At 46.3% G+C, this 25,636-nt stretch overlaps 2 protein-coding genes and 1 pseudogene across 6 annotated transcripts in view; 2 read left to right on the top strand and 1 right to left on the bottom strand.

Moving 5' to 3' along the window:
• The window catches only part of Zfp451 (zinc finger protein 451), a 64,709-nt gene extending 56,515 nt beyond the window's left edge, over nt 1-8,194 (top strand). For 4 of the 5 annotated variants that reach the window (XM_063267130.1, XM_063267131.1, XM_039083551.2 and 1 more), the window contains 2 exons: nt 1,150-1,215; nt 7,537-8,194. In XM_063267130.1, coding sequence (XP_063123200.1) covers nt 1,150-1,215; nt 7,537-7,583 — 113 coding nt within the window. In that variant the 3' untranslated portion in view covers nt 7,584-8,194. The remainder of the gene's footprint in view (nt 1-1,149; nt 1,216-7,536) is intronic. The other variant, NM_001033705.2, reaches the window with a different exon arrangement.
• Nucleotides 8,195-9,261: 1,067 nt separating this feature from the next.
• On the bottom strand, nt 9,262-11,239 carry Ube2i-ps5 (ubiquitin-conjugating enzyme E2I, pseudogene 5; annotated as a pseudogene).
• A 1,712-nt stretch (nt 11,240-12,951) lies between these two features.
• Bag2 (BAG cochaperone 2) lies at nt 12,952-23,596 on the top strand. The gene is made up of 3 exons (NM_001128195.1): nt 12,952-13,084; nt 21,090-21,199; nt 22,291-23,596. The coding sequence occupies exons 1-3, from the start codon at nt 12,972-12,974 to the stop codon at nt 22,698-22,700; spliced, it is 633 nt and encodes a 210-aa protein (NP_001121667.1). The 5' UTR covers nt 12,952-12,971; the 3' UTR covers nt 22,701-23,596.
• Nucleotides 23,597-25,636: the final 2,040 nt, after the last annotated feature.

Here is a 25,636-nt window from a genome sequence, read left to right as displayed (position 1 = left end):
ATCTTAGAAAGTGGACATGGAAGTTCCCCTGTGCTTGAGCATGGAGACAGTTGAGGCAGTACCATGCCTGTAAAATAGGCATTACTTAAACAATTTTTGAAGTTAAGGCAGATGGCCAATCTGCCTCTTGCTTCCAAGTCTTTACAGTACAGTTAATTCTCTAGAGAGGACTGAGGGGAGAAGAAGGACGTTAATGATTTCCTCAGTTTGCGTGGACCGGATGGTTGAGACAAGAGCGTGCGCTGCAGCCCAGTGCATGCTGCACTTGCTCAGACTCATAGTTCTGCTCATTCGGACCTCCAAAAAGAGGTGAAGCGCTGGGCTCAGTGAGAGCATGTTCTCTTGGCTGACCTAGACTTCACAGTGTGGGAACAGAGCCTGTGCTCAGCCACAGTGGCAAGTGTCCTTAGCAGCTGAGAAGTCTCATAGCTCTGTTTTTAATGTCTGTACTCTAGAGGCTGGATTTTGTTTTTAAAACTTAATAAAATGTTTCTCTAAGACATCACTCAAAGTATTTGAAGGAGTATGTTTAAATAGCAAAATAAATTTCTACAAAAACAATGAAATATATGTTTATATTTAATTTAATTTTTACTCAAATTGTGAGTAAATCTTAATTTATGGTGTTTTTCTGTGTTTTTGCAGAGGCAAGTACCAGTTACATTTAGTTATATTTTGACTTTAATTTAGTCACTATGATATATTTGTGTGTTATGCATGTCTTTCTAACATTGTTGTATGTTGACACATTGATATATGTTCATTTAAGTTTTGATTAAGAGTGATTAGCCGAATTAATGACAAGGTCACTGGTTATAATTTTTTTTTCTCTCAATACTTGGTCAATCGTAGCAGTTTATAGAAACTTGGGGTTCGTTATAAAAGCCATTTTGACACCATGACTTTATGGTCTGTGTTGCCATTGTCAATTGAAGCTTTTAATTGCTCTTTACAGAGATGAGTGCCTCTGGTGTGAAAATATAAGCATTAACAGCAGGCTCTGCTGGGCTAGCAATGGGACACTACTGAGTAAAATCTTTGAAGATACTACTGTTTAGCCAAGCATGGTGGTGAACCTTGAGGCAGGAGAATTGCTATGAGTTTGAAGCCACATATTTTCAGAGCTGTCTGTGCATTTCTCTCTTACAGAGTGTGACAGCGATGACAGCATGGGGGTGAAAGGCTCTCCAGTAGAGGAGCTCAGGGCCACGGAGGGTAAGAACGCACCCCTGCCACCCCGAGTGTGTGTTGTCCGTCTTTAACTTCCTATGCCTTCACTGTCTCAGTATTCCTTCCTTTAAAAATGCTTCCTTCCATAAGATGTTTGAAAAGCAAACCTACTTGTTGAAGGCTGGGACAAAGTAGCAGGTTTTTGCAACCTTTATTCAAAAACTATGACTAAGTCTATTTCAGTCAAAACTGAATTTTAACTAGATACATACTGAGATGCTGGAGTTTTGTGAGTTTCTGGCTACTCTGGTCAATCTGCATTGTGTGCAACTGGTATATTTCAGAGCCTCTCCCCTTTTGTTGTTTTACAATCCATTTTATAGTTAGGATATTGAATGCTTTTGTGGTTTTTAGTTTAGGGAAAGAACTGTTATTAAAAATTCAGGTAATGTGTTGGGGACATAGCTCAGTTGGTAAAGTGCTTGCCCAGTGTACTGCATAAAACCATATTTGGAGGTTAACAGAGAGAAATGAGACATTTAAGGTCATCTTTGGCTATCTTGTAATCTGGAAGGTAATCTGGGTTACATGAGACCATGTCTCAAACATTACAAATCAAAGAACCAAAGAAGATCCCTTAAATTTTTTTTTTTGGTTCTTTTTTTTCGGAGCTGGGGACCGAACCCAGGGCCTTGCGCTTCCTAGGTAAGCGCTCTACCACTGAGCTAAATCCCCAGCCCCTAAATTTTTTTACCAGTGAATTTGAAATGCCAGCATTATGTCCATAGACAATCAGAGGGGTGAGGCATTATGATTTGTTTATTTCCAGACGATGCCTTCTGTCCAGCTTTCAACCCACAGAGTCCTCTGCCAAGGCAGGGAGGGATACGATCCCTCCACTTTTCCTCTAATCACCTTTGCTTCCTTTTCCTCTCCACCAGTGGTTCTCACCTTTCCTAGAGCTGCCACCCTTTAATATGATTCTTCATGTTGTGATGACCCCGACTGTAAGACGATTTTCCTGCTACTTCTTAGCTGTAGTTTTGCTACTCTTACGAATCATGATGTGAAGACCTGCTTCCTGATGGTCTTAGCAACCCCTGAGAAAGGGTCGTTTGGCATCCACACTGGCCATGATCCACAGGTTGAGAACTGATACACTACACAATAAATAGCTAAAATGTCACTTCTGTTTGATTTACTGGTTCTGTTTTTGTCTCATTTTGCTGAGATGGTTATCTTTCATACTGTTTAGGCAACCTTGAACTCAGTCTTCCTGCCTCAGCCTCCCTAGTAGCTGAGATGACAGGTAACCATAGGTAACACATACATACACAGGTAATTTCACCAGAGCCTAGCATAGCATGAGCAACAGCAACAATTCCGTGTTGAATGGATTAAGTTACAATAAGAACTTAAACGTTTATTAGATCCACCAGGGCCTGTCTCTCTGCTACTAGATAATTACCACAACCTGTTTGAGACAAACTCAAAAAATTTAGGAATCCTCTTAGACTGATGCATTCATCTTTACCAACACTGCATTTGACAGATGGTGTTAAAGGCAGGGACATTTGCTTGTGGCTTTTGCTTTTGCCTTGTTAGGTGAACTGAGCTGTTCCCTCCTTTGGGTTGCTCTCCATGAACCACCCAGGCAGCCACATAACATGTTATGGCTGTGCAAACACTGAATCCAGCCAGGTTACCTTCGTTAGAGGCTGTATAATAATGGGCAGACCTTTCACCTGCTTGCTTTTGTATTTGTGTGTTTGGTGGGGTTTTTTGTTTGTTTGTTTGTTGTTAATTTTATGTGAGTACACTATAACTGTCTTCAGACACACCAGAAGAGGGCATCGGATCTCATTACAGATGGCTGTGAGCCACCATGTGGTTGCTGGGATTTAAACTCAGGACCTCTGGGAGAGCAGTCAGTGCTCTTAACTGCTGAGCCATCTCTCCAGCCCTTGTATTTTTATTCTTTTTCTTGTTGAAGTGGTGCTGGAGTGATATAATGACGTCTCTGGAAATCATGTTACCCCGTCCATTCTGGATACAGACAGAATAAGCAGTTAATCACTTAATTCTTATAAACTAGTTTTGGAAAAACTATATTCCTAATGTTGAGTTTTTTGTTTTTTGGGTTTTTTTGACTAGTTTTTGATAGAAATTTTCCCGAATTCCAGAAACCTAAAGCCCGTCTTTGCAGATGACTCTGTTATACCCCTGTAGCCATCCAGGCATGTGTCAAGCCTGAAGGGAAGTTAGTGGTGAAAGTTTCTTCATGTGCTTTCTGGACTTACATTTATAAGTCCTGTCAAGCACATTTATAAAGCACAAGGATGGCTTTATAAATCCTCCTTACCCCAGACACTTTAGGTGTCCAACTTTCCAGAGAGGTCCTGTTATTGAGTTATCTCCCAGGGTTTAATGGTTGATTGCATGGGCAAAAACCATATTCTGTTGCAGCCTGTGTTGGGTTATTATTTCAGGCTTACATCACCCCCCTCTGCCCCACAGAGCATGCTGTATGTTTTCTTCTGAGACGGTTCTAAGTTAGGGGAAGTAGATGGCCGGCTGCATTTCATTAATGTTTCAGGTAGCCGTGGATTAAAATAGACAAACTAATTTGTAAGGTCTGCTGTGCTCTTTCTGAAATCTGGGTCCAGGATCCCACATTGAGAGCAGAGACTGCTGCCTTCCTAAGAGTACTGCTAGTCAGGGCATGGTCAGTGAGGGAGGGGCAGGAAAACCCAGTGTTCTCCTGTTCTCCTGCTGTCCTCTTTCCTCCCTATTCCATAGTCGCACTTGCGTTTCCTCCGTCCTTCAGGTTTCTCTCTGGTGTGTGTGTGTGTGTGTGTGTGTGTGTGTGTGTGTGTGTGTGTGTGTGTGTGTGTGTGGACTCTAGGAGTCAAAACTCAGACCATCAGGTGCCCACGACAGGCCACTGGCCCCTCCGGGCCTGCCCTGGGACTCTCCTGCGGCTGACCGCACTCCAGCTACAGGGACCGACTTTTGAATTTCTTTTGTCTTATGCATATTAGTATTTTGCCTGCATGTATGTCTCGGCACCACATGCATGCCTGGTGCCTGCAGAGGCTAGAAGAGTGTTTCAGATGCCCTGGACTGGACCTGAGGGTGTTGGGAATTGAACCTGGGTCCTCTGGAAGAGCAGTGGGTGCTCCTCATTGTGGGCCATGTCTGCAGTTCCAGAGTCCAGCCGTCTCATACACATGGACCAGAAAGTAAAGCAGTAAAACTGTGACGTTGACCCTGTGTCTGCAGCTTTCTTCTTTCAGGGATAACACCAACTTTGTCTTGTTTCTACCCTTTCCTGGCTTTCTGTTGCCTTTTTTAATTTTTATGTTATGAAGAATCTGTATTAAGAGACTCTGTTTGGCCCAGGCTATCTTAGAAATCACTGTGTAGCCCAGGTTGCACAGATTTGTGACAAGCCTGCCCACCTTAGTTTCCTAAGTCGTGGGGATGTAGGCATGAGCCTTCATGCCCAAGTGGCTTCATCTGTTGGTGATTTTAATTTCTGTAAGCTCATTGTAGATCAGGGTCTATCTGTATGTACTTTTGCTAGCCTTTTATTGTAGTATTTTCATTGTCTGCCATGGGGTCTCATTCCACAGGCTGTTCTCAAACATAAGATCCTCCTGCCTCAGCCTCTTGAATGCTGGCATTACAGGGCTTTTCTAGTACCCTTCAATTTGGTTATATTTAATCAACATTGTTTTTGAAAGTCTCTGTAGTTTAGGATGCTGGGTTTTTGTTTTTGTTTGTTTTTAATGTGCAGTATTTTATGTATCTACCACATCTGCCTACTTTTTGTTGACATTTGATTTCTTTGTATATTTTAACAGAAGTGATTCACTCTGTTCTCTTTCAGGCCATTCATGACTCTTGGTGTGTGTGTGTGTGTGTGTGTGTTCTGGGAATATGAACATAGGGCGGGAATTGCTGAAGTTGAACTTGACGTATTAATAAAATATTTTCCAGTGTGGTGGTGTTAGTTGTTACTAATTATGACATGTCCTGTTTCTGCCATTCTTAACCCACTGATTAATCAATCATCAAAGAGATGTGTTTGTTTTTGTTTTTGTTTTGAGACAGTCTCAGGCTGTAGTCTAGGCAAGTCTGGAACTTAGGTTGTTATCCAGGCCGGCTTTGAACCTATGGCAGCCCTGCCTCAGTCTCCTGAGTGGGATAACAGGCACGAGTCACCACTCGCAGTCATACAGTCTTTTTCTTCTTCACCAGTGAGAAAGCTATGTGCTGGATGCAGGGCTACCTCTCAGACCCAGGGCCTCGAGCTTCCTGGGCAGTGAGAGATGTGTCCTAACTACATTCATACTGTCTTTCAGGATGCCCTTTTGAGTATCTTTTTCTAATGGGATCAACTTGACATTTATGGGTTAAATACAGCCCTCCCTGGTTTTTCTGGGCACTAATCTTGTGGGTGACAGGCATTCTCTCCCACTAGACTCCGCTTAGTTTTTTGGTCATTGAATGGTGCCACGTGGTCTGCCTCCATTTTCTTGTTTTGCTTTGTTGTTTTAAGGTTTAGTTTATATATGTCCATCATCTGAAAGTCAAGAGTGTCGGGTCCCCTAGAACCGTGTGGGTACTGGCAATCATGGTCAGGTCCTTTGAAAGAGCAACATAAACTCCTAATCGCCAAGCACCCTTCTCCCCAGCCTCTTGGCTTTGTGACAGGACTACAGTGTACCATGCAGGCTGACCTCAAACTCCCACGCTCTGGCAGCTATCCTGCTGTCTTGTCCTCTGCAGAGCTAATGGCATCTTTTGACTGATAAAAAGTGTTGGTTTACTTCTGTTACTGATCTTTACCATGATCTCGTGAGTAGAGATAAATCCCTACTAGGTGACTGACTGAAACAGAATTTTCCTAGTCAGCTTTGCTGTATTCAGTTGCCCATATATGCTTGGTTCTGTGGATGTAGCCATTTTTCTGTCGCTTTGCTCTGTATCAGTAAAACCACACTCTTACAGTAAGTGTGAGCCTCAGAAAAGCCATGACATCCCACCCTCCTGATATCAGCCTAAGAGCCTGTGGGGACACAGGGAAAGACCTGTGTGTGACCCAGGGATGCTTCTGTGTGTGTGTTCGTGTGATATGGTGTGGTGTGGTGTGTGTGTGTGTGTTCCTGTGTGTACATGTGTGAAAGCCAGAGGTTACTATCCCACGTTCTTTTGTTAATGCTTGTTTTTGAGACAGGGTGTCTCGCTGAATCTACACTGAACTTGCCCCTTAAGCCACACTATCATTCTGTCTGCCTCCCAATGCTGGGGCTGCAGCTCATCCCACCATGCCCTCACTCGCTATAGTTGTGGGGATGTGATCTCACATCCTCACTCCTGTGACAGTCACATTGCTCACCGAGTCATCTCCCTGCTTCTAGTACTGTACTCTTGTTCCTGGTGTATGCTATGCATTTAGTTAGTGTCTATTAGTGTCACACACACACACACACTTCTTAGATGCTATGTAGCAGAGAGCTTCATTCTGCCTTAGATGCTACAAACCCAAGCTAATTTTCCCTGAGCTTTATTGAAGTATGGGTGACAAATAGAAAGTAAGTTCTATAGTCATTTCATAGTATTACCTTGCTGTTTCTATCTCCCTCCCTCATTATCTCCCTTCACCCCCCTTGTTTGTTTGTTTGTTTGTTTGTTTGTTTGTTTTTAGTGTTTTAAGACCAATGTAGCCTTGACTAGCCTGGGACACGCTATATAACCAGGTTTGCCCTAAACTCAGGAGATCTGCCTGTTTTTATTGGCTTGCTCTTTGTCATTGCCTCCAACACCACTGCCACTAGGTGACAGATGTCTCACTGTTGTAGCCCTGGCTGCTAGTCTCACAGAATCCACCTGCCTCTGCCTCTCAGGTGCTGGTGTCGATGGCTTGTGCCATCACATCTGGATTCTGTTTCTTTAGCATGTATCTATGTATGCCACTGTGTGCCAGCGGAGGCCAGCGGACAGTTTGGGGCAGTTACTTTTCTCCTACCATGTGGGTCCATAAATTTGAACTCTGCTCACCAGGCTTGGTATCCAGTGCCCTAACCCCTGAGCTGTCCACCACCCCGCTGTTCGTGTTTCTTATATGTATCATCCTGAGTCTGTTAGAAAATAAAGGTATTGATCAGTGGTGAAGTAACGTGTAAGTGCTATTTCACAACACTGAGACTTTATTTGGGACTCTATGCCATTGTAAGTTTGCTACTTGGAAAGAAATGTGTTAACAAAACTCAGCACATGATTAGATGTCTGCTGTCTGCCCTGTTTTAAAGTCTTGTTTTTTTTTTTTTTGTTTTTTGTTTTTTTTTTTCTTAAATGCAGATGTGGAATTAGAAGAAGCTATTAGAAGAAGTCTTGAGGAAATGTAATTAAAGATATTACCACACAACATCAAGTGGCCTTGAAGAGACTCAGGAAAATGAATTCTTGACTTTGTTTTCTAAAAGAGACCAGAAATCTACTAGGATAAATGTATCAAAGCGTGTTTTATTCTTTTCTATGTTCAGAATCTCGTATTTGCTTTGTATTTGTGCTGTTGTAAGAAATGGAAGGGCAGAGTGCACACAGTGGAGACATGAAGTGTGTTCTGACGGTGGGTCACGCTCCTCCAGCCGGCTTGGAATCCATGTGTTTAGGTCACAGTCATTTTCTAGAAGGAAGGTCTGTGTAAACTTCTGCCTTTCCTTAGCGTTGCAACTTTTCCTGTGCTTTACAAATGGCTCTGTTTTATTTTTTTAGGAATGAAAATGAATATAAATAAAAGGTGCCATAACTCAGTTTTCCAGACATTGTGTGTTGTGTGACCTGGATGTATAATGTACCTTGGAGAGCACTGCATATGGTTTTAGAAGACAGTATGGAAACTGATAACAGAACAGATTCAAGTCAGCAAGGTTCTGTGTGCTGTCATGCAGCTGTATGCTCACTCTGGTGAGAGCCACTCATTGCTACAATAAAAACATCTTTAAAGCAACTGAAATGAAACCTTTTCTATCCCTTTCAGACTTTTGTATGATTTGGATATATCAAAGTATATACATAAAATTAAACTTATTTTAAGTTATTTTTATATTCATGCAAACCTTTTTTATTGTTTTCTGATTTTTTTCATAAATATACTTTCAAAGAAATAATGTTAAAGTCTAGTCTACGCAGGAATAATTCTCAACTCCTTAAAAGTTCCGCTTCGTGTGGACTGTCTAGTTCTTCATTGAGTCTCATCTAGGATGGCATATTTAGTTCTTAAGGGTTGAGGCTTCATTGAGAGTAAAAACCTTACGTCAGTGGAAGAACCATCTCATATTACCTTGACGTGTAGGTTTCATGCCATTTGGGCAGAAATGTCATATAAAATTTTTGAGACATAATTTGTCGATATCAAATACATTTCTCTAGCCGGGCATGCCTATGATTCCAGCACAGTCTGGGCAGGAGGACCACCCTGTGGTGAAACTGCCTCAGAAAGACCATGCAACAAACTTCTAAATAGGAAGCTTTCCTTTCCGGTTGGACGGAAAGGCGTGGCTTGAATTTTGTCCCTTAGATACTTTAGTATGAAATCAAATTTCCCGTCTTTTCATGTTTCTTCCTCGGGCTCTCCTGGAGGAACTAGAGAGATGTCCTCTGCCATCAGCTTATTCTCCTACTTTCTGAGTAGCTCTGGTTTTTCTTTGATGAGTAAACAGTTCATTTACTCAACAGCAACACAGAGGAAGAGCAGAGTGGAGACGCTGGCCAACTTTGGATCTGAGGCTCATAAGCAACAGCCCAGGTTTCTGAGAAGGACAAGGGTAGGGAAGGAGGGACAGTGTGGTTCTGTCGTAGAGGCAGCTGGAGGCCAGAGGCAGAGCGCAACTTGAAGAAACTAGCTTCTAGGGGCTTACCAAGTACACGTTTATCATTTTATAGCAGTTGAAATACCGACATCAATATTAAACACGTTTTACTCAATAATCAAAAGTACGAGAGACTGAATATGCTGGTGACGGAAGTGAAAACTGGCACCTGCTCAACCCTCCCAGGCGACTAGTAACTGTACTGAGCGACTTAGATCTGCAAAAGGTTGTAAACTAGTTCTTGCCAAGCCAATCCTTTCCTTGTCATGGAGCCCGGGGCCGCTGCTTTTGAGGGAGCAAACGTCTTCGCTTGTGCTCGAACCCTTTTCTCCTACCTCACTGTTTTGGCAGTATATTGTATAGGCTTGAGCTGGGTCTTGAATGCTTGGTTCATTTAGAAGGTCTTGTATTCCTAATAAGATCTGTTTGATCATGATAGCTGGCCTCCAGGCCTGTTCTTCTCAGGATGGAGGCACACTGTGCCAGAAGGAAGGACACACGTTCAGGTGAAACAGTGGTGGCTCGCATTTACATTCGGGTGGTGAGGACGGATAGTCATCTTTGAAAAGTTTCATCTTTGAAAAGCTTCCATAGTTTGAACAAGCTCAAACCGCCTTCCCAAGGAGTCCTCTTCTTTCCAGGGATGGTGCACTCCTGTTCATTGGGTTCATCATGCCATCAGGGTGCTTTGTTGGGACAGTCACAAAGCCAAAAGGGCAGTCCTTCCTCCAAGCTTTTCTCTGAGGGTGATTCCCACATATTCAAAGTCCCTCGGCAACCGAGGCCCCGACAGGGCCCTGCAATCGTGGCAGAGGTGGGGGCACTCCTTTGTCCCCTACGTAGATTTTTTTTAATATAATTTTAGAGTTCGTTGTTCATATTGCAAAATCAACCAGACTATGCTTTATTTTTCTTCTGCTTTTATTTATATGAGTACACTGTTGCTGTCTTCAGATACCCCAGAAGAGGGTATCAGATCCCATTACAGATGGTTGTGAGCCACCATGTGGTTGCTGGGAATTGAACTCAGGACCTCTGGAAGAGCAGTCAGTGCTCTTAACCACTGAGCCATCTCTCCAGCACCCCGTTTTTGTTTTTAAGGTGGTGTCACTGTGCATCCCAAGCTGCTTTGACATTTCATATATTAAGGGGTCAAGTAAGGTCATAAAAAGGTGCTACTCAGACCTTAAACACATTTGCAGGAGCTTGCTAATAGCAAGGAGGGCAACCCTGAAAGACTTGCAACTCACCCAGGCATGGTGTATACCAATAGTCCCTTAGGGAGCTTCTGTGGTAGGTATGTGGCTCAGCCTGTGCACAGCGTGCACTTGCAGCATGCCTGAGGTCAGGGACTCCTAGCAGTTCACAAAGCATGCACAGCATCTTGGTCTGTAATAGACAACAGCTGCACATCATGGTTTGACAAGAAAGGGGTATTTCACTGCATTTCTAAGTGATTTAAAACGAAACTGCTTTGTAATTTAGACAGGAGTCATTAATAGCAAAGTTGTAGATTATTACCACAAGTATATATTATTGACAGGTTTTTTCATTCCATCATTAATTCATTTTTTCACAAGTTGTTGTGAATCTATCACACGACGGCAACTGCTCGAAGTAGCTGAGATGTGACAGGGCTGGTAAGCGCTCCTGTCCCTCTACTTCTCAGACGTAGAGAGTAGGCTATAAAGATAATGAGTAGTGGGTAAGCAGAACAGTATCTGCTAGGGATTGAGTACTGGCTGAAGAAGGGTAATACACAGGGTTGGGACTGAGCTTACCTGCAGCTCTGGGGAGCATCAAATCTGGGGCAGCATCTTGCTGTGCAGCCTAGGTTAGTCTCCAGCTTCCTGGGATCACAGATCAGCACCACTGCGCTCAACTCATAAGACATTTTTAACATCCAGGAAAAATTCCACTGTAAGTGAGCTTAAGCAAAGATTGGAAGGAGGTTAAGGAAGGAGCCATGTGTAAAGCATTCAAGGTGGCCCCTGACCTTGAGAGATGCTGCCTTGTTTACTCTGATTTGTGGAGAATTTATGGTACAGTCTACTGTGTTTGAATACTGTATTGAGGATACATGGGAGAGACAAGACAGATACCGAGAGAGTAGGTGGGGCTCTGCAGTTATCCAGGTGAAGACTGACCAGTGGGATTGGAGAGTCAAGACGATTCTGATACTTATTCATGGATCGTATCTAGGATACAAGAGGGAAAGAGTCCAGGGTGATTCCAGTCTAGGTGCCTGAAAAGTGATGACGCAATGGGTACCTGTCTTGTGGATTGTGAAGCCAAACTAAGCACAGCTGGGATGTAAAAGACAAAGATTTGCAACCTGCACCAGGGAGGAGGAGCTCGGGAGCCATTACCAAAGCAAAGCTCTCCACAAACTCAGAAGCACTGAGGGATTTTTTTTTTTCTTCAGGGAACCCGTACATATTCATAAAGGAGCATACCCATTCCAGTTTAAGGTGATAATTTATATAAGGGACAGAGATAGACAGGTCTTCAGACAAAAGCATAGCCATAGCAATTTAGTTTGTGGAAATGCCTCTGATGCATGCTCAACTTGTGACACATTAAAGCAAACATATTTGAAGATGCTTGTTACTTTAGTTACTTTCCTCCTGCTGTGATAAAACATCATGACCAAGGCAACCTGTAAAATAAAGCATTTAATTGAACTTAGATACAGAGGGTCTGAGTCTATAATGGCCACAGAGATGCCCTGAGCACTCACATCTCAAACCCAAGTCGAGGCAGAGAGACACTAGGAATAGCTTGAATCTTTTCAAACCTGCCCATAGGGATACACTTCCTCCAGCGAGGCCTCACCTAAGTCCTCCCTGGTGATGAGGACAGAGAGTACAGGGAGGGGGAATTCAAACAACCACATCTGCCTGGCTTAGTTGCCAACCTAGCACAGAGGCAGACACTCTACCGCAGAGCTGTGTCTGCAGCCCCTTTTATTTTTCTTTTGACACAGGCGCTTGCTGAAGCTTCCCAGCCTAGCCTTGAATTCACTCTGGCCTAATTCACACAACTCTGTCTCAGCCTCCAGCGGAGCATTAGACCTGAGACTTGCCCAAGCTCAGACTTCCAAGACGTCCACAAAATGTTCAGATTTCTCGGTCGTGTCGTGAGATGACCGTGTTTAATGAAGCCAAGATAATCCACCGCTCATTAGTATTAAGATGAGTTCAGGATAAGGATGGGGTGGGGGGTGGAGGGGTGGGACTAGAAGCCAGTCGTACTTAAGGGGCTTGTCTCTGTTCAGTGATCTAATGGCTTTGAGTTCTGAGTGAAGGAAGTAAATGAACTTTGTTTCCCTGTGCATTTCTGTATCCTGTGCATTGAGAGAGCAAAACACGACTTTAAGTGGACGCGGCTTTGTACTTCAGCCCTGCTGACCTCTACAGCTTCTGACACATGAGCCTACCGAATATCATTCGCAGAGGATTTAAACAAGTTATGTGTGAAAGTAATAATCCTTTCATTGGAAAGGCAAGACAACACAGATGCACTTGGCTTCTCCTTATTTGGAGCCTGTGGTCCAGGCTTTCCCTGGACTCTCCGGAGCCCGCCTGGTCACCCGACAGGTCGGGCAAGTAGAGACTGCCCTTTAGGGCGTCCTGAATTGTCTCCGGCTCTCCCCACGTCACGGGCAGCACCCACTACGTCCTTGCTGTGAATCGTGGGTGCTGGGAGGAACGGCGTGGGCCCTCGGCGCCCCGGGGCAGGGTCCCCCACCCAGGCGTGCGGGCGGCTGCGCCCGCGCCTGCCCTTGTTTGGCCGCGCGGCCTCGGGGGTGGGGAGCCTGGGAGGTGGGGGCGGTGCCGTCCGCGTCAGCGGCGCCTGCGGTGACGGCGACGTGCGGCCCGCGCCACTGCTACCCGCGGACGCCGAGGACCCCCGGAGCTCATGGCCCAGGCGAAGATCAGCGCCAAGGCCCACGAGGGCCGCTTCTGCCGCTCGTCCTCCATGGCCGACCGCTCCAGCCGCCTGCTGGAGAGCCTGGACCAGCTGGAGCTCAGGTGAGGGCGGCGGGGGCGCGCGCGGGCGGGGGCGCGCTCCGGGTGGGCTCCCCTCCCCCGGCCGGCAGCGCGGCGAGCCAGTGCGGCTTGCAGAACTTCCAGATCCTTCGGCGCGGTCCCCCTCTGCCTTTAACTTTCCCGCTTCCAGGGGGCAGGCAGCAGGTTGGTGTGGTCCTTCCCCCCTCCCCTGTAATAAGTTTCTTTGCCCCAGATCACTTCATAGTAACACAAGAGTAAGTTTTAAAAAAGAAAAAACCCAGGACTGCCCCTCCGGGGGACCAGCGAGAATCAGACTCAAAAGGGGCCGCGCGAGATACCGAAGTTGGATACCATCCTTCCTTCTCTTAACCACGTGCAGTGCCCTCTGCAGTCTGTCCGTGTATGTTGTGCGTTTAGAAGACACAGCTGACACTTGGGAAGTGCCAGTCGCAGGTCTGAAAACACCAAAGGCAGGCGTCACACTCTCCCTGAGATTCTATCACGGGGACGGCCTTGTAGTAAAATTTCTAAATCGTGAATACTACTAGCAGATGCTGTGAATACTTGGCTTTAGCAACATGAGCCCCGGTGTATCTGGTGGGAACGTTAAGGTCTCCAAAGTTGTGCAAGTTTTGATTGTGTGCAGGCGCTGTTCCATGAAAATCGTATGGAGACACCCTGACACATGTTGTTCCCTAGTTTTCTCCAGGTTCTGCATAAGCAGAAATATGAGCCAAAATCTTAAGAGTCTTGTGCGTCTTCATCTCTCTCCGTGCATCCACCAAACACAGTATGTTTGCACAGAAAAATACAAGCAGTGTTTGTTACAATTGAGGTGTTCGCTATTTTTACTATTAGGAGAAAAGAACCAGAAGGTGAGAAACTTTTAGTCTCTGGAGTAGCAACCACAAGAGAAGCCTGAACCCTATGTCCCCCAAACCGGAGGGAGACAAAGGGACCTATGCTGAGAAGGGAGGGGGTCAGCATTAAAGCCCCTCTGAAAAGAGAGGAGTGTTTCCCTCTGTGAGGTAGGCTCCGAACTTTGACAGTACATTCTCAACTGCTCCGATTTTTTTTTTCCTTGAAGGGTTCAGGAAGTTGTCACTCTTCCTCAAGCTGAGTCATTGTTCAGAAACTTGAGTTAATCCCTGCCGGCCATGTGCTGAGTCCCTCCTCTCCTCCTGGGGGCCTCTTGAAAGTCTGGGGGTTGCTTAGTGTTACATTCTAATGTCTGACTACGTCAAAGGAATCTCAATTCCCGGCCCATAGGAGATTAAATTATGTTACTTATTAACAGTTGCGCTGAAGGGGGTTTCTTACTGTGTGTTTAGTGGTTCAAGGCCTTTACCAGTAAGCGCAGATTTCTGTAAGTCTTGTTTCTCTTTAAAAATGTGATGCGCACTTAGAAGTAAGTTTGTCAGAAGGTGAAAGAAATGGGGGGAGGGATGATGCTGCCTTTTAAGGTTTGGGGGCCCTTTTTAGAAGCCACCTGGACAGTGTCACAGAGCAGGACACTTTAAAATTAGGCTTTTCAAACATGGGTAGAGAAAGATGACGCTCCTGTGACGTCCCTCCAACTTTCTTAGTGCCCATGTGTGGGAAAAGCAGTGGATGGGGTAGTGTAAGTCATTGGTTGGTAGCCAGTGTGCATCTTCCATTCAGTTGAACTGGTTCTGTGGACTGAAACCACATCAAAGGCTTTATGTCCTGCAGGATGAACTGACCTCGGGGGGTGTCCGAAATGCTTTAAAATGTTTTATAAATCGGTAACAGATGCCGTTTGTTTCTAATGGCTTATGATATTAACGACACCATCTTACATTAAAACAATATTTTATTACTACGCCTCCTCTCCTGCAGTGCTTTCTCTAAAAAGATAATCCCGTCCTTTCCTGATTTACATGACCAGCTCTATGGGGATTCTGCGCTTGTCGAGGCCGAACGCCTTACTCTTTAGTGGTTATCCTAGTTTATAAATCATCCATGTTAGCATCAGTCTGTAGGCTAGGCCTCGTGTCTCTGGGGGAGTTACCGTTATCTGTATTGCGCAGATGAGAAGTTGAAGCTCAGATATACACAACATGCTTCAGTCCAGAGCAGAGCACTTCACATGTGAACACGGGAAGACCGGCTGCTCAGGTCAACACCATGTGTCCTGGTCTTGAATATCACTTTTCAAACTGTCCGTCTGACCTATGAATGAATATGATTTTACTAAAAGAGAAGAAAATCAATTTAGCGTTTGAGTCAGTAAACATTGAAGACCTGGAGCATGTCTGTTATTGAGTAGCTTCTAGGAGCTGTGGGTCAGGGGCTGGGCTTTGGACATTGGCCAAGGAGGTATAATGGTTGGTAGGACTGGGAGATCGGCTGCTTACACATCTCCCAAAACCGATCATGTGGTGAGCAGCTCCTTCCCAGTTCACTCAGCCAGCAGGGGCCAGGGAAACGGGCCACCCCCTGCTTTGGTTTCTGACTGTTTAAGGTTCCTGTTAGCATGTGCCAGTGTTCCAGGACCCACAAAGCAAGTTGACACCATATTTAATTTGTCGTTAACAGTCTGTAATTTAGAAGGAACGCTTTTCGTGCACACTGTCATTTGAATCTTATAAAACCCCCGAGGGAGGAGGGCGTTATTATCTTTTAGCAGTGAGAACGATGGGCTGTGATGGGACTTGGTGGGAAGGATGTTTGTCTAGCATGTTCATAACCCTAGGTTTGATCTCTGGCTTCAGAAAACCAGCATAGTGGTGCACGCCTGTAGTCCAGATCCTAGAATCATGAGGACTTGGTCATCCTGGGCTACGTAGTGAGTTCTGGGTCAGCCTGGGACACATGTCTGGGGATAGAGGAGGAAGAAACTGAGGGGCCAGGTGCCTTGCTGGTCAGTGGTTCGTTCGCAGTAACGGTGAATGAAATACAGCATTCTGGGGACTGTGAAAACCAGTTCCTGACGGTCTCAGGGTGCCAGGGTCTCACGTGGTGCCTGCTCTGAGTTTAAGAACCTGTTTTAGAAAAGGTTCCCTTCACATCAATCCACAGAGATGAGTGTTTGCCACCTCCCTGTTTACGAAAGCATACAATTTCGTCATTGCCAAATGAGGCTGAGTTGGTGACAGTGAGTACAGAATGACCAGCGCGTGCTGACATCATGCGTATCGGTTGACTCAGGCTGAATTTCTCAGGCAGTTCGGTCAGTCACGTGTTAAACTGCACTCCTGCTTTCCTTTGTTCGGTCACAGCCGAGATCATCTTATCATTGGTGTCTTGGGGGAGGAAATTTCCGCAAAGTCAGCAGCTGTTCCTTTGTGAGCTGCCATTTAGGGACGACTGCCTGTACCTGACGTTTTGTACTTACAGTGCCACAGCAGGCTCATGCGACACCCGCGGGCCGGGAACCAGTGAGGATGCTCCAGTTTTATGCTTATGAGAGCTCTTACTACAGTGCGTCTGCCAATGCCTGCTTAGGGTGTTGTGAAATTTTCTAGGAGCTCCACCCAGTCAGCTGCGTCCTAAAGGTGTGTTCTTTCCCAGTTTGAACAGGTAACACACGTTGCTGCTCCCTGGATCCCAGGCCACACAGAACTGCCCCTTGCCAACAAGAGAAGAGTCATCGTCTGAGTTTATTAAGACTGCGTCTATCCCAGCTACTTGAGAAACGAGAGGAGGGGAGGCAGGCGGTGTTTAAGGTTCAGATACTAGTCACGAACTGATGGGAAAGTTATGTAGGCAACATTTTGAGTACAGCGATAGCTGATGAACAGCGCAAAGGATCTTAAACAAGCCAAGCAGTGAAGAATGCTGGCTTAGTGCACACAAAGCCCTAGGTTCCATCACCAGGATTGATAAACCGGGCATGGGAGATGTTTGTAATGACATCACTTAGGAGGTAGAAGTGAGCGGAGCAGAAGTTCAGTGTGTTCCCTGCCTGCCTGGGGTACTGGAGGTCCTGTGTCAAAAAAGAAGAGGGTGTGTGTGTGTGTGTGTGTGTGTGTGTGTGTGTGTGTAACAAAAGAATAGTGTTGTATTGGCAAGTTTTAAAGGAAATGACACAAGTGTCAGTCATGTGGGAAAAGGGACTCTCATTGTGAAAATGCCTCTATTAAAATCAAGTGTCGGCGAGAAGGCCTTCAGAGCCGCTGTTCTTGACCTTCCTGATGCTGGAGCTCTTTCTTACGGTTCCTCATGCTGTGGTGACCCCCCCCCCACACACACCCCAGCCATAGACCTGTAGGTATGCTACTGTTATGAATTATGATAAATCTGTGTTCCCCAGTGGTCTTAGAGGACCCCTGTGAAAGGGTTGTTTGATGCCCAGAGGGGTTGTGGTCCCCAGGTTTAGGGCTTATTTTTTTCTTTTAATGTAGTGATTTGTGTGTAAGAAACCTGTGCATTGTGGGTGGTGCCATCCGGGAGCTGAGAGTCCTGGGTTCTCTAAGACAGCAGACTGAGCAAGCCATGGAGGAGCAAGCAAGGAAGCAGCATTCCCTGTGGCCTCCGCATCTGCTCCTGCCTCCAGGTCCTGCTCTGTCTGAGCCCCGGAACTGCCCGATGTGATGAGCTGTGGTATAGAGGAGTCTGGACTAGAAAGTGACCAAGACGGACTTCAGAGGAAGGGAAGGGGGAAACTGTGACAGTTCCTGGCCGGGGGAGGTCTTCTAAAAGGTCCTAAGTATAAGGAAGAATGCTGCAAGGACAGCAAGCGAAAGGCCTGCGGAAAATGTATAGATGACAACTTAGTATTGTGTATAAAGCCTCACCCTGCACCCCTGTCGTTTCTCCCTCTCCCTCTCCCCACCTCTCTCTTTCTCTCTGCTAGAGCTCAAACCCAAGGTTTTACAAACCGAAGCTCATTCTGTATGACAACGCTCTATCCCTAGCCCAAAATAGCGTTTTCATACACAGAGGAAAGGTGCCCCCCCGCCCCCCAAGGATGAGTCCTTTCTCGTCTGTTGTGTCAAGTCCACAGACTCCCCGCCGTAACCCATTACTGTAAACCAGCCCCTTTTAGAACGGCCCTTGTCCCGCAGCCATCTTCCATTTCATGAGTGTGAGAGTGGAGTCTGGCCTGTGAGCATCTGTGCAGCATTTCTCTGAACGCGGGAGTCATAATTAGAGTTTCTAATTATAGACATTGCTCGCTCGTGCCAGCTGGGCCTCCTTCGTACCTACTGGGCTCATGTATCTGCCGGAGGACAGTACTGTAATCCAGAGGGGCTGCAGGGGGCTCTTGCCCCGCCTTACATTGTGACCAGATTTGCTTTCTCTCCTGCTTTCTCTGGCCCCTAGAGACAGGCCGAGGTGTCACAACTATTAGCCACATTGCTATTTTGGGGGTTGACAGGTGGGTGACGGGGATGAGAATGGAGGTCCTGCAGTTGACACGTGCTAATAAAAGGTTGGTGGACCAGTTCCCTCCCTGGGTTAGTGCCTGCCCATGGCCTCATGCTCTGGGGTCATCTGTCACTATTTCTCTACAAAAGCTGGAAACGTGGTCACCATAACCTGTAAAAAAAGTGACCTGGAAATAGAAATCTCTTAAATAGGTGAGATGTTTCTCTTTTGCTTTTCATGATTCCAACACCCTAGTTTTGAATGGCAGGGTATGTTCTGTGCATGCAGTAAGTGTGTGTGTGTGTGTGTGTGTGTCTGTGTGTGTGTGTGTGTGTGTGTGTGTGTGTGTGTGTGAACTGTTCTATGGTATGATCAGGGTTTTACACCAAAATCTTCAAGAGGATTTCCCTTTAAATTTGGGAAAAGGCAAAAACCCCATCCCCGCGACAACTGTCTCATACAGAACCAGAAGACATCAGTCAGTGCTATAAAGAAACGACAATTGTATTAAAAAGACACAAAGGTTTTTGTAAGATCTATGATCGTGATCTAAGGAGAAATGAAAGGCATGACAGGTCACTGTTAGAACTCAATGCCATCGGTGCTGCTGGCTGGAAACTGAGCCTACAAAAACAGCATGGCTCAAGCAGTAATAGTCGACCAGGAAGGTAACTAAAATTTTCTACACTGATACCCACAAGGTCTCTAGAGCTCTCAGAAATCCATAAAGCTTCTGTGAAGAGTATTTAGAATCTAATAAAGAAGAAATAAAACTGAAGAGAAATGTAAAGAGAGATGTAAATTCAATTACATTATCAAAAAGGACGTCAAATCCCCCCCATTTTTTTTAAAAGAAATCAAACTTATATAGTTTATATGGAGGAAAAATATCTATGTTATATTCACAGAAGATTTTGGGGGAGGACAGAACCCACGGTGCTATAAAGCAGGTATGAGGTGACGGTCGTCAGTGTATAGACGGGACAGTTTAAAAAGGCGCGCTCTGTGTAGGTAGCACAGGGTCTGTGTACTGTTGGAGTCTATTTCAGTGGACTGAAATGCCATAAACAGAATGTGGGAAAATATTGTGACCAGAATATAAGAAAAACAACTGAACCTTCAAAAGCACAAGCCACACGCAAAGCCACAGTAGACCGGAAACTTCTCCTTATTGTGCAGGAATTGGAGACAGCAAGGCCAGCCTGTGTTATGCTGTGAAATCCTGTTGCAAAGTAATAATAGTAACAACAACAACAACAACAACAACAACAACAAGAACAAGGGGGCTCGACAGATGCTCAGTGGTTAGAGCACTGGCTGCTATTGTAGGGGCTCTGCTTGGTTCCTAGCACCCATTACAACCATCCATAACCCAGTTCCAGGGGATTTGAAGTCCTCTTCTGCCCTCTGCGGGCATACATACAATGCACTTACGTGCATGCAGCTGAAGCACTCAGGCACATTAACGGCAAATCTGTAATTAAATAAATCGAGGCTCCCTTCACTGGTTAGGCTAACTTATACAGGTCATCCCAGGGGTTTGAGGCTGACACAGAGCACAGGGCCACCCTGGGTCACAGAGTTATGAGTTTATCTCGGGGTCGGGAGGCAGTATCTCTGGTGAGGACCATCCTGAACAAAGCTCACAGGAGAGATGATTACAGATTATCGGGTCTGACCTGTAAGGGGTCAATGTCTTGAGCATGCAGACTCCAGCTCGATTCAGTCAAGTGAGTGTGAGTGGGCATCTCTGAGTGGTCAGAGTGAAGAGAATCAGACAATCTACACAAGCATGACACGGAGTGCGGCACCGATGACCAGGAACAGGTGGTTCTGAAGAGTAAGCTGGAGAGAGATGGAGAGGGAGAGAGGCGGATACCAATTCAAACTGCAAATGTACAAATACAGGGTTTGAGAGAACAAATCCACGTAAATAAGCATGAACTCTTAACGTTGTCCTGAGCAGGGCACAGCTGAGCAAACAGAGGCCAGAGAAAATGGCTCGTGCCTGCTGCCCAACCACTGAGTCAGGAGGATTGCTGCAAGTTCTAGGCCTGCCTTTGACAAAACAACCCCCAGGGAAGAAAAAAAGTAATGCCATTTACTTTTTTTTCTTTCTGAGACAAGGTTTCTCTCTGTAGCCCTGGCTGCTCCTGGAATTCTCTCTGTAGACTGAGGTGGCCCCAAACTCAGAGGTCCACCTTCCTAGAATTAAAGGCGAGTGTTATCTCACCTGTCAAGTAAGACATTTTTTTAAAAAAAAAGTGTTCTCACTGTCCTTTAAACCTGAGCTGGGGGCTGGGGATTTAGCTCAGTGGTAGAGCGCTTACCTAGGAAGCGCAAGGCCCTGGGTTCGGTCCCCAGCTCCGAAAAAAAAGAACCAAAAAAAAAAAAAAAAAAAAAAAAAAACCTGAGCTGATTTAGACAGCCGCTGAGGAAAACTCGTAGGAAGGACACGCCCCCCCCTTTTTTTAAGATTTTGTTTCATGTATATGAGTACACTGTCACTGTCTTCAAACACACCAGAAGAGGGCATTGGATCTCATTACAGATGGTTGTGAGCCACCATGTGGTTGCTTGGAATTGAACTCAGGACCTCTGGAAGAGCAGTCAGTGCACTTAACCACTGAGCCACCTCTCCAGCCTGGACACAGCCCCTTTAACGACTGTTTGGTTTTGCCAATTCACACAGGGTCGAAGCCTTGAGAGACGCAGCTACTGCTGTTGAACAAGAAAAGGAAATCCTCTTGGAGATGATCCACAGCATCCAGAACAGCCAGGACATGAGGCAGATCAGCGATGGTGAGAGCCGTTCCCAGAGGGGCGCCTTCTAAGCCTAGCGAGTCTGTGAGAGGTGTTGAGTCAGAGCCTCCCTGACCTCGGCTGTGCCTACCCCACCCAGTTCAGCATTGACAGCGGCTGGAGTGCAGCTTCAGCTGTCGGTCCACGGTCTGTCGGTGGTCTCCGTTTTCAGTGTGCTCCCCACACTGGCAGGGATGGTGGGAAGGCCTAAGAGCTCCAGCAGGGTGGACAGGTATGGCCCTGCAGCTCACCTCGGGAACACGGCTTTTTACAAGGTCCTGGGCTGCAGGTACAGTGAACGCTGAGGGGGGAGGTAAAAGAGGAGACTGAGCGAGATGATCTGAGGCACGGCAGGCAAATGCACTGTCACAGTCATTGGAGGAGTATGGCAGCAGAGACTGGGCTAGAGAGCTGTGGGAATTTGTAGCGGAACTCCCAGAACCCAAATGCCGTCCATCCACAGTGGATCCAGCCTAACCTGTCTAGTCACCATCGTGGTGACTAGAGCAATGAGTTAGAGTTCTGGAATGGGAAAAGAAAGGAGTAGCTGACGGTTCTGTGTCAATATTGAAGTACTACCAGAGTTCATGGACACCACAGCTTCTAGTCACACCCAGGGTCAGCTTGAGTGTGTCTGCAGGGGAGAAGGCCAGGATTTGCTGGGGAGCCCACTGGCCCTCTATTATCATTGTTCCTTCTCGACTGACAGGGGGTGGTGTATCTAACATGCACAAGCTGTGTGCAATGTCAAGCCCCCAGTGTCCGTCCCCCCCATGAGCCCAAGCCATCCTTGTAGCTAAACTGCTTACTCTGACGTTACCAGGCTCTGTCCAGCCGTCCATGCCTCTGCCTTGTGTGGACTTACAGACTTAAGATGATAGCTGGCCCCTCCTGTGAAGACTTCCGGGGAAGGAATTCTCTGCTCTGTAATCCAGCACTTCCGCAGTTCTGATGTGCTGTAGTTCTTTTGGCTTCTGCCTTTAGAAAAATTCACAGACGTGCTTTCAGCAAATAGAGCGAAACAAGTGCAGGCCCCCACAGTGCTGAGGTGGGAGGTTTCTGCCTCATACTGACTGATGTTTCCCGTTTAGGAGAAAGAGAGGAATTAAACCTGACTGCCAACCGTCTGATGGGCCGGACCCTCACTGTGGAGGTCTCAGTGGAAACGATCCGAAACCCCCAGCAGGAGGAATCCTTAAAGCATGCCACGAAGATTATCGATGAGGTGGTCAGTAAGTTCCTGGACGACCTGGGGAATGCCAAGAGCCACTTAATGTCACTTTACAGTGCATGCTCATCTGAGGTGCCGCCTGGGCCGGTTGATCAGAAATTCCAATCGATAGTCATCGGTTGCGCTCTTGAGGATCAGAAGAAAATCAAGAGGCGATTGGAGACTCTGCTGAGGAACATTGACAACTCCGACAAAGCCATTAAACTCTTAGAGCACACTAAAGGGTCCGGTTCCAAAAACCTGCAGAACACTGACAACAAATTTAATTAGTCACATCCTCAGGCCCTTCCAAAAGATGTAGAAGAGAAAACTACTATTTTAAATAGCTATGTCTTTATGTTAGGCACAACCACTATATGGTTTCAGATGGGGAAGTATTCCAGTGTCGGCAGACACACAAATAACTAGGAATATTTCAGTCACCTACTTTGAGGTTTTGGACAGTGTTCCTGTCTTGAATTGGACTCTATCACTACATATTTAATTCTGAAGATGCACATGTAGTATGTGGGGGGGGGTAGAAAAGGGGAGGGGGCAAAAATACCACTGCTCTTTCTTTGACTTCAGCACAGAGCACCCAACGCTGGAGCACTGCACTCACACCAGTGCGAACAGAGCACCCAGTCCCTGGGGCAGTGCACTCACCCCACAGTGTGAGGACAGCACCCAGCCCCTGGAGGGGTGCAGTTACGCCACACAGTGTGCCTAGAAGGATAAACGCATCAGAACTTCACCCTGCATGTTCTCCACGTTTTGGGCATCTGTTTCTCTATGCATCTTGTAACATGTATTTCTAGCTGTGTGTGGAAGCATGACAACATGCGAGGAGCCCGCCTTCGTTTTACCACTGTGAAGCTCCGCCCCCACCCTGTACCCTGCCCGGCATCCCTCCAGTGCTGACTGCCTTGAGCCCACATGTGTGGCAGGAGCACTCACCCGACCACTTCTCTGGACAGCTGGTGGTTTCGATCTGTCGCTATGACTACAACATACCTATGTCGGTTGAGCTTTACTGTTCTTGGTCTTCTTTGTTTAAAATTCCATGAATGGGTTCATCGGGCCAAAGGATATAGACATTTTCATGGCCTAGAAACATATTTCTAAATTTTTATAAGTTGTATCAGTTTGTACTGTCTTCAGTGATTAAAAGAATCCATTTCGCTGAATGTCTAGCGTTGGGCATTATTTAATGGGTACCTTGTTTCCTAAGAAGGCGTGGTCATCTTCCCGAGTTCTAATTAAAAGTAAAAACGCTGGTGACACAGGTGACCACCGAACCCTCAGCTACTTCCGCCTCCTACCCTGAAACAAACCACCTCAAACTCAACTTTCACTGGGACGTTGACGTTTCTCATACCAAAGACAAGGACCTCTGTGGACTGTTAACCCTCAGGGCAGACATTACTGAACTGAACTTCCTGTCCCAAATTGCTGTTAGTCTCTATGGAGAGCTGTCGCCACCCAGGGCCTGCAGGCTTGATGCTTGTCCCCAGGTTCACTGATAAGGTATCTTCTGTCACCTCATTCTTCACCAGCTTGCGCTCTCTCTCTCTCTCTCTCTCTCTCTCTCTCTCTTTACTTATTTTTTTTTAAATGTGCATACACCATAGCAGTCTTCAGACACACCAGAAGAGGGCACCAAATCTCATTACAGATGGTTGTGAGCCACCACATGGTTGCTGGGAATTGAACTCAGGAGGACCTCTGGAAGAGCAGTCGGTGCTCTTAACGACTGAGCCATCTCTCTGGCCCCCTCTTCACCAGCTTCTTAAACTTAAAAAAAAAAAAAAAAAAAAAGAAGTGTACAAATTTCCCTTCAGTTCTCAAATATCACTGTCTGGTTCCTTTGTACCCTGGTAAGATATGCCCACCTCCCCAGCTCACTCACCCGGTCCATCACAAAGTCTGGCTACTCCTTGATCTTTGTATTCACATTATTTGTGTGTGTGTGTGTGTGTGTGTGTGTGTGTGTGTGTGTGTGTGTGTGTGTGATGCATTTATACCCACAGAGATCAGACAAAGGCATGGGATATCCTGGAGCTGGAGTTAAAGGCAGTTGTGAGTTGCCCGAAATGACACATAGTAGGACAGCCCTTCTGCTACCTCCATTAGTCTGCTTCCCAAGACTTCTCCCTACACTCACTTTTATGAAGCTGCTTTCTGCCTTGACCGTTAAGGACAGCTCTGTAGGGTGGGGGCTAGCAGGACCTACAAGAGATGCTAGGAGCAGCCATGCAGATTAATCAACTAAAGGCAGAGTGGTCCTTAAGCTTCTGGGTCCCTGTGCTTGTCGAACAGGAGCCGGGGGAGGCTTGGGCCACAGAGGGGAAGACTGTATCACAAAATAAGTGCTATAGATCTCAGCCTTGGGGCCTTCAGTGGTGGAGCAAGAGGGGAACCAGCAGGCCTGGGCAGCAGGGGCAGGGGCTCCCAGAAAGGCTTAACTCCATGGGAGGGGAGGAGAATGGAGGGTTTGAGGCAGCTCCAGGGTCTACACTAGAGGAGCTAATAAAATAGAAACAAACACTCCCACTCATACATACATACATACATACATACATACATACATACATACACACACACACACACACACACACACACACACACACGTATGATTGTGCACAGGAGCACAAAATACAGAACGGAGGCGATCCATGCCCTCGTTACCGTGTTTAGACTTTACCCTAGAGGTGATCAGCTCATGGTTCTGATGGTGCAGGCCTTTAATCTCAGCACTTGGAAGGCAGAACTATACTGAGTTCAAGGTCATCCTGGTCTACACAGTGAGTTCCAGGCTAGTCAGGGCTACACAGTGAGAGAGCGGTGGTCAACCCTTGTGGAGTTTCATTTTTCGTTATCGTTACTTTGCTTTATGAGCCTGGATGTTTTGCCTGAATGTTGGCCTGTGTCTTTGGAGAGCACTGCTCCCCTAGGACTGGCCTTACAGACTTGTCATGTGCCACCATGTGGGTTCAGGGAATCGAACCTGGGTCCTCTATAAGAACAGCCAGTGTGCTTAACCAATGAACTGCCTCTCCAGCTGAGTTCCATTTTAAAACTGGGAAAAACAGCAAAGAATTTACCAGCCACTGGAAGCAACAGAGTATTGGATGAACTGGAAACACAGAGGGATTTGAATGTCATGATCGGTCACCGATCCTGACAAATGCTGACACATCTCAAGTCCATCTATATGATGCTAGTTT

This window comes from Rattus norvegicus, chromosome 9 (assembly GCF_036323735.1).
Source record: "Rattus norvegicus strain BN/NHsdMcwi chromosome 9, GRCr8, whole genome shotgun sequence".
Classification (NCBI taxonomy): domain Eukaryota; kingdom Metazoa; phylum Chordata; class Mammalia; order Rodentia; family Muridae; genus Rattus; species Rattus norvegicus.
The sequence above is the reverse complement of the archived record's forward strand: the minus strand, read 5'-3'. Positions and strand labels throughout refer to the sequence as shown.

Bases quoted from the DNA above. Each gene is read 5' to 3' on its own strand.
- Bag2 (NM_001128195.1), top strand. From the start codon at position 12,972: ATGGCCCAGGCGAAGATCAGCGCCAAGGCCCACGAGGGCCGCTTCTGC. The intron at 13,085-21,089 runs GTGAGGGCGGCG...CAATTCACACAG, and splicing joins CTGGACCAGCTGGAGCTCAG to GGTCGAAGCCTTGAGAGACG. The intron at 21,200-22,290 runs GTGAGAGCCGTT...TTTCCCGTTTAG, and splicing joins CATGAGGCAGATCAGCGATG to GAGAAAGAGAGGAATTAAAC.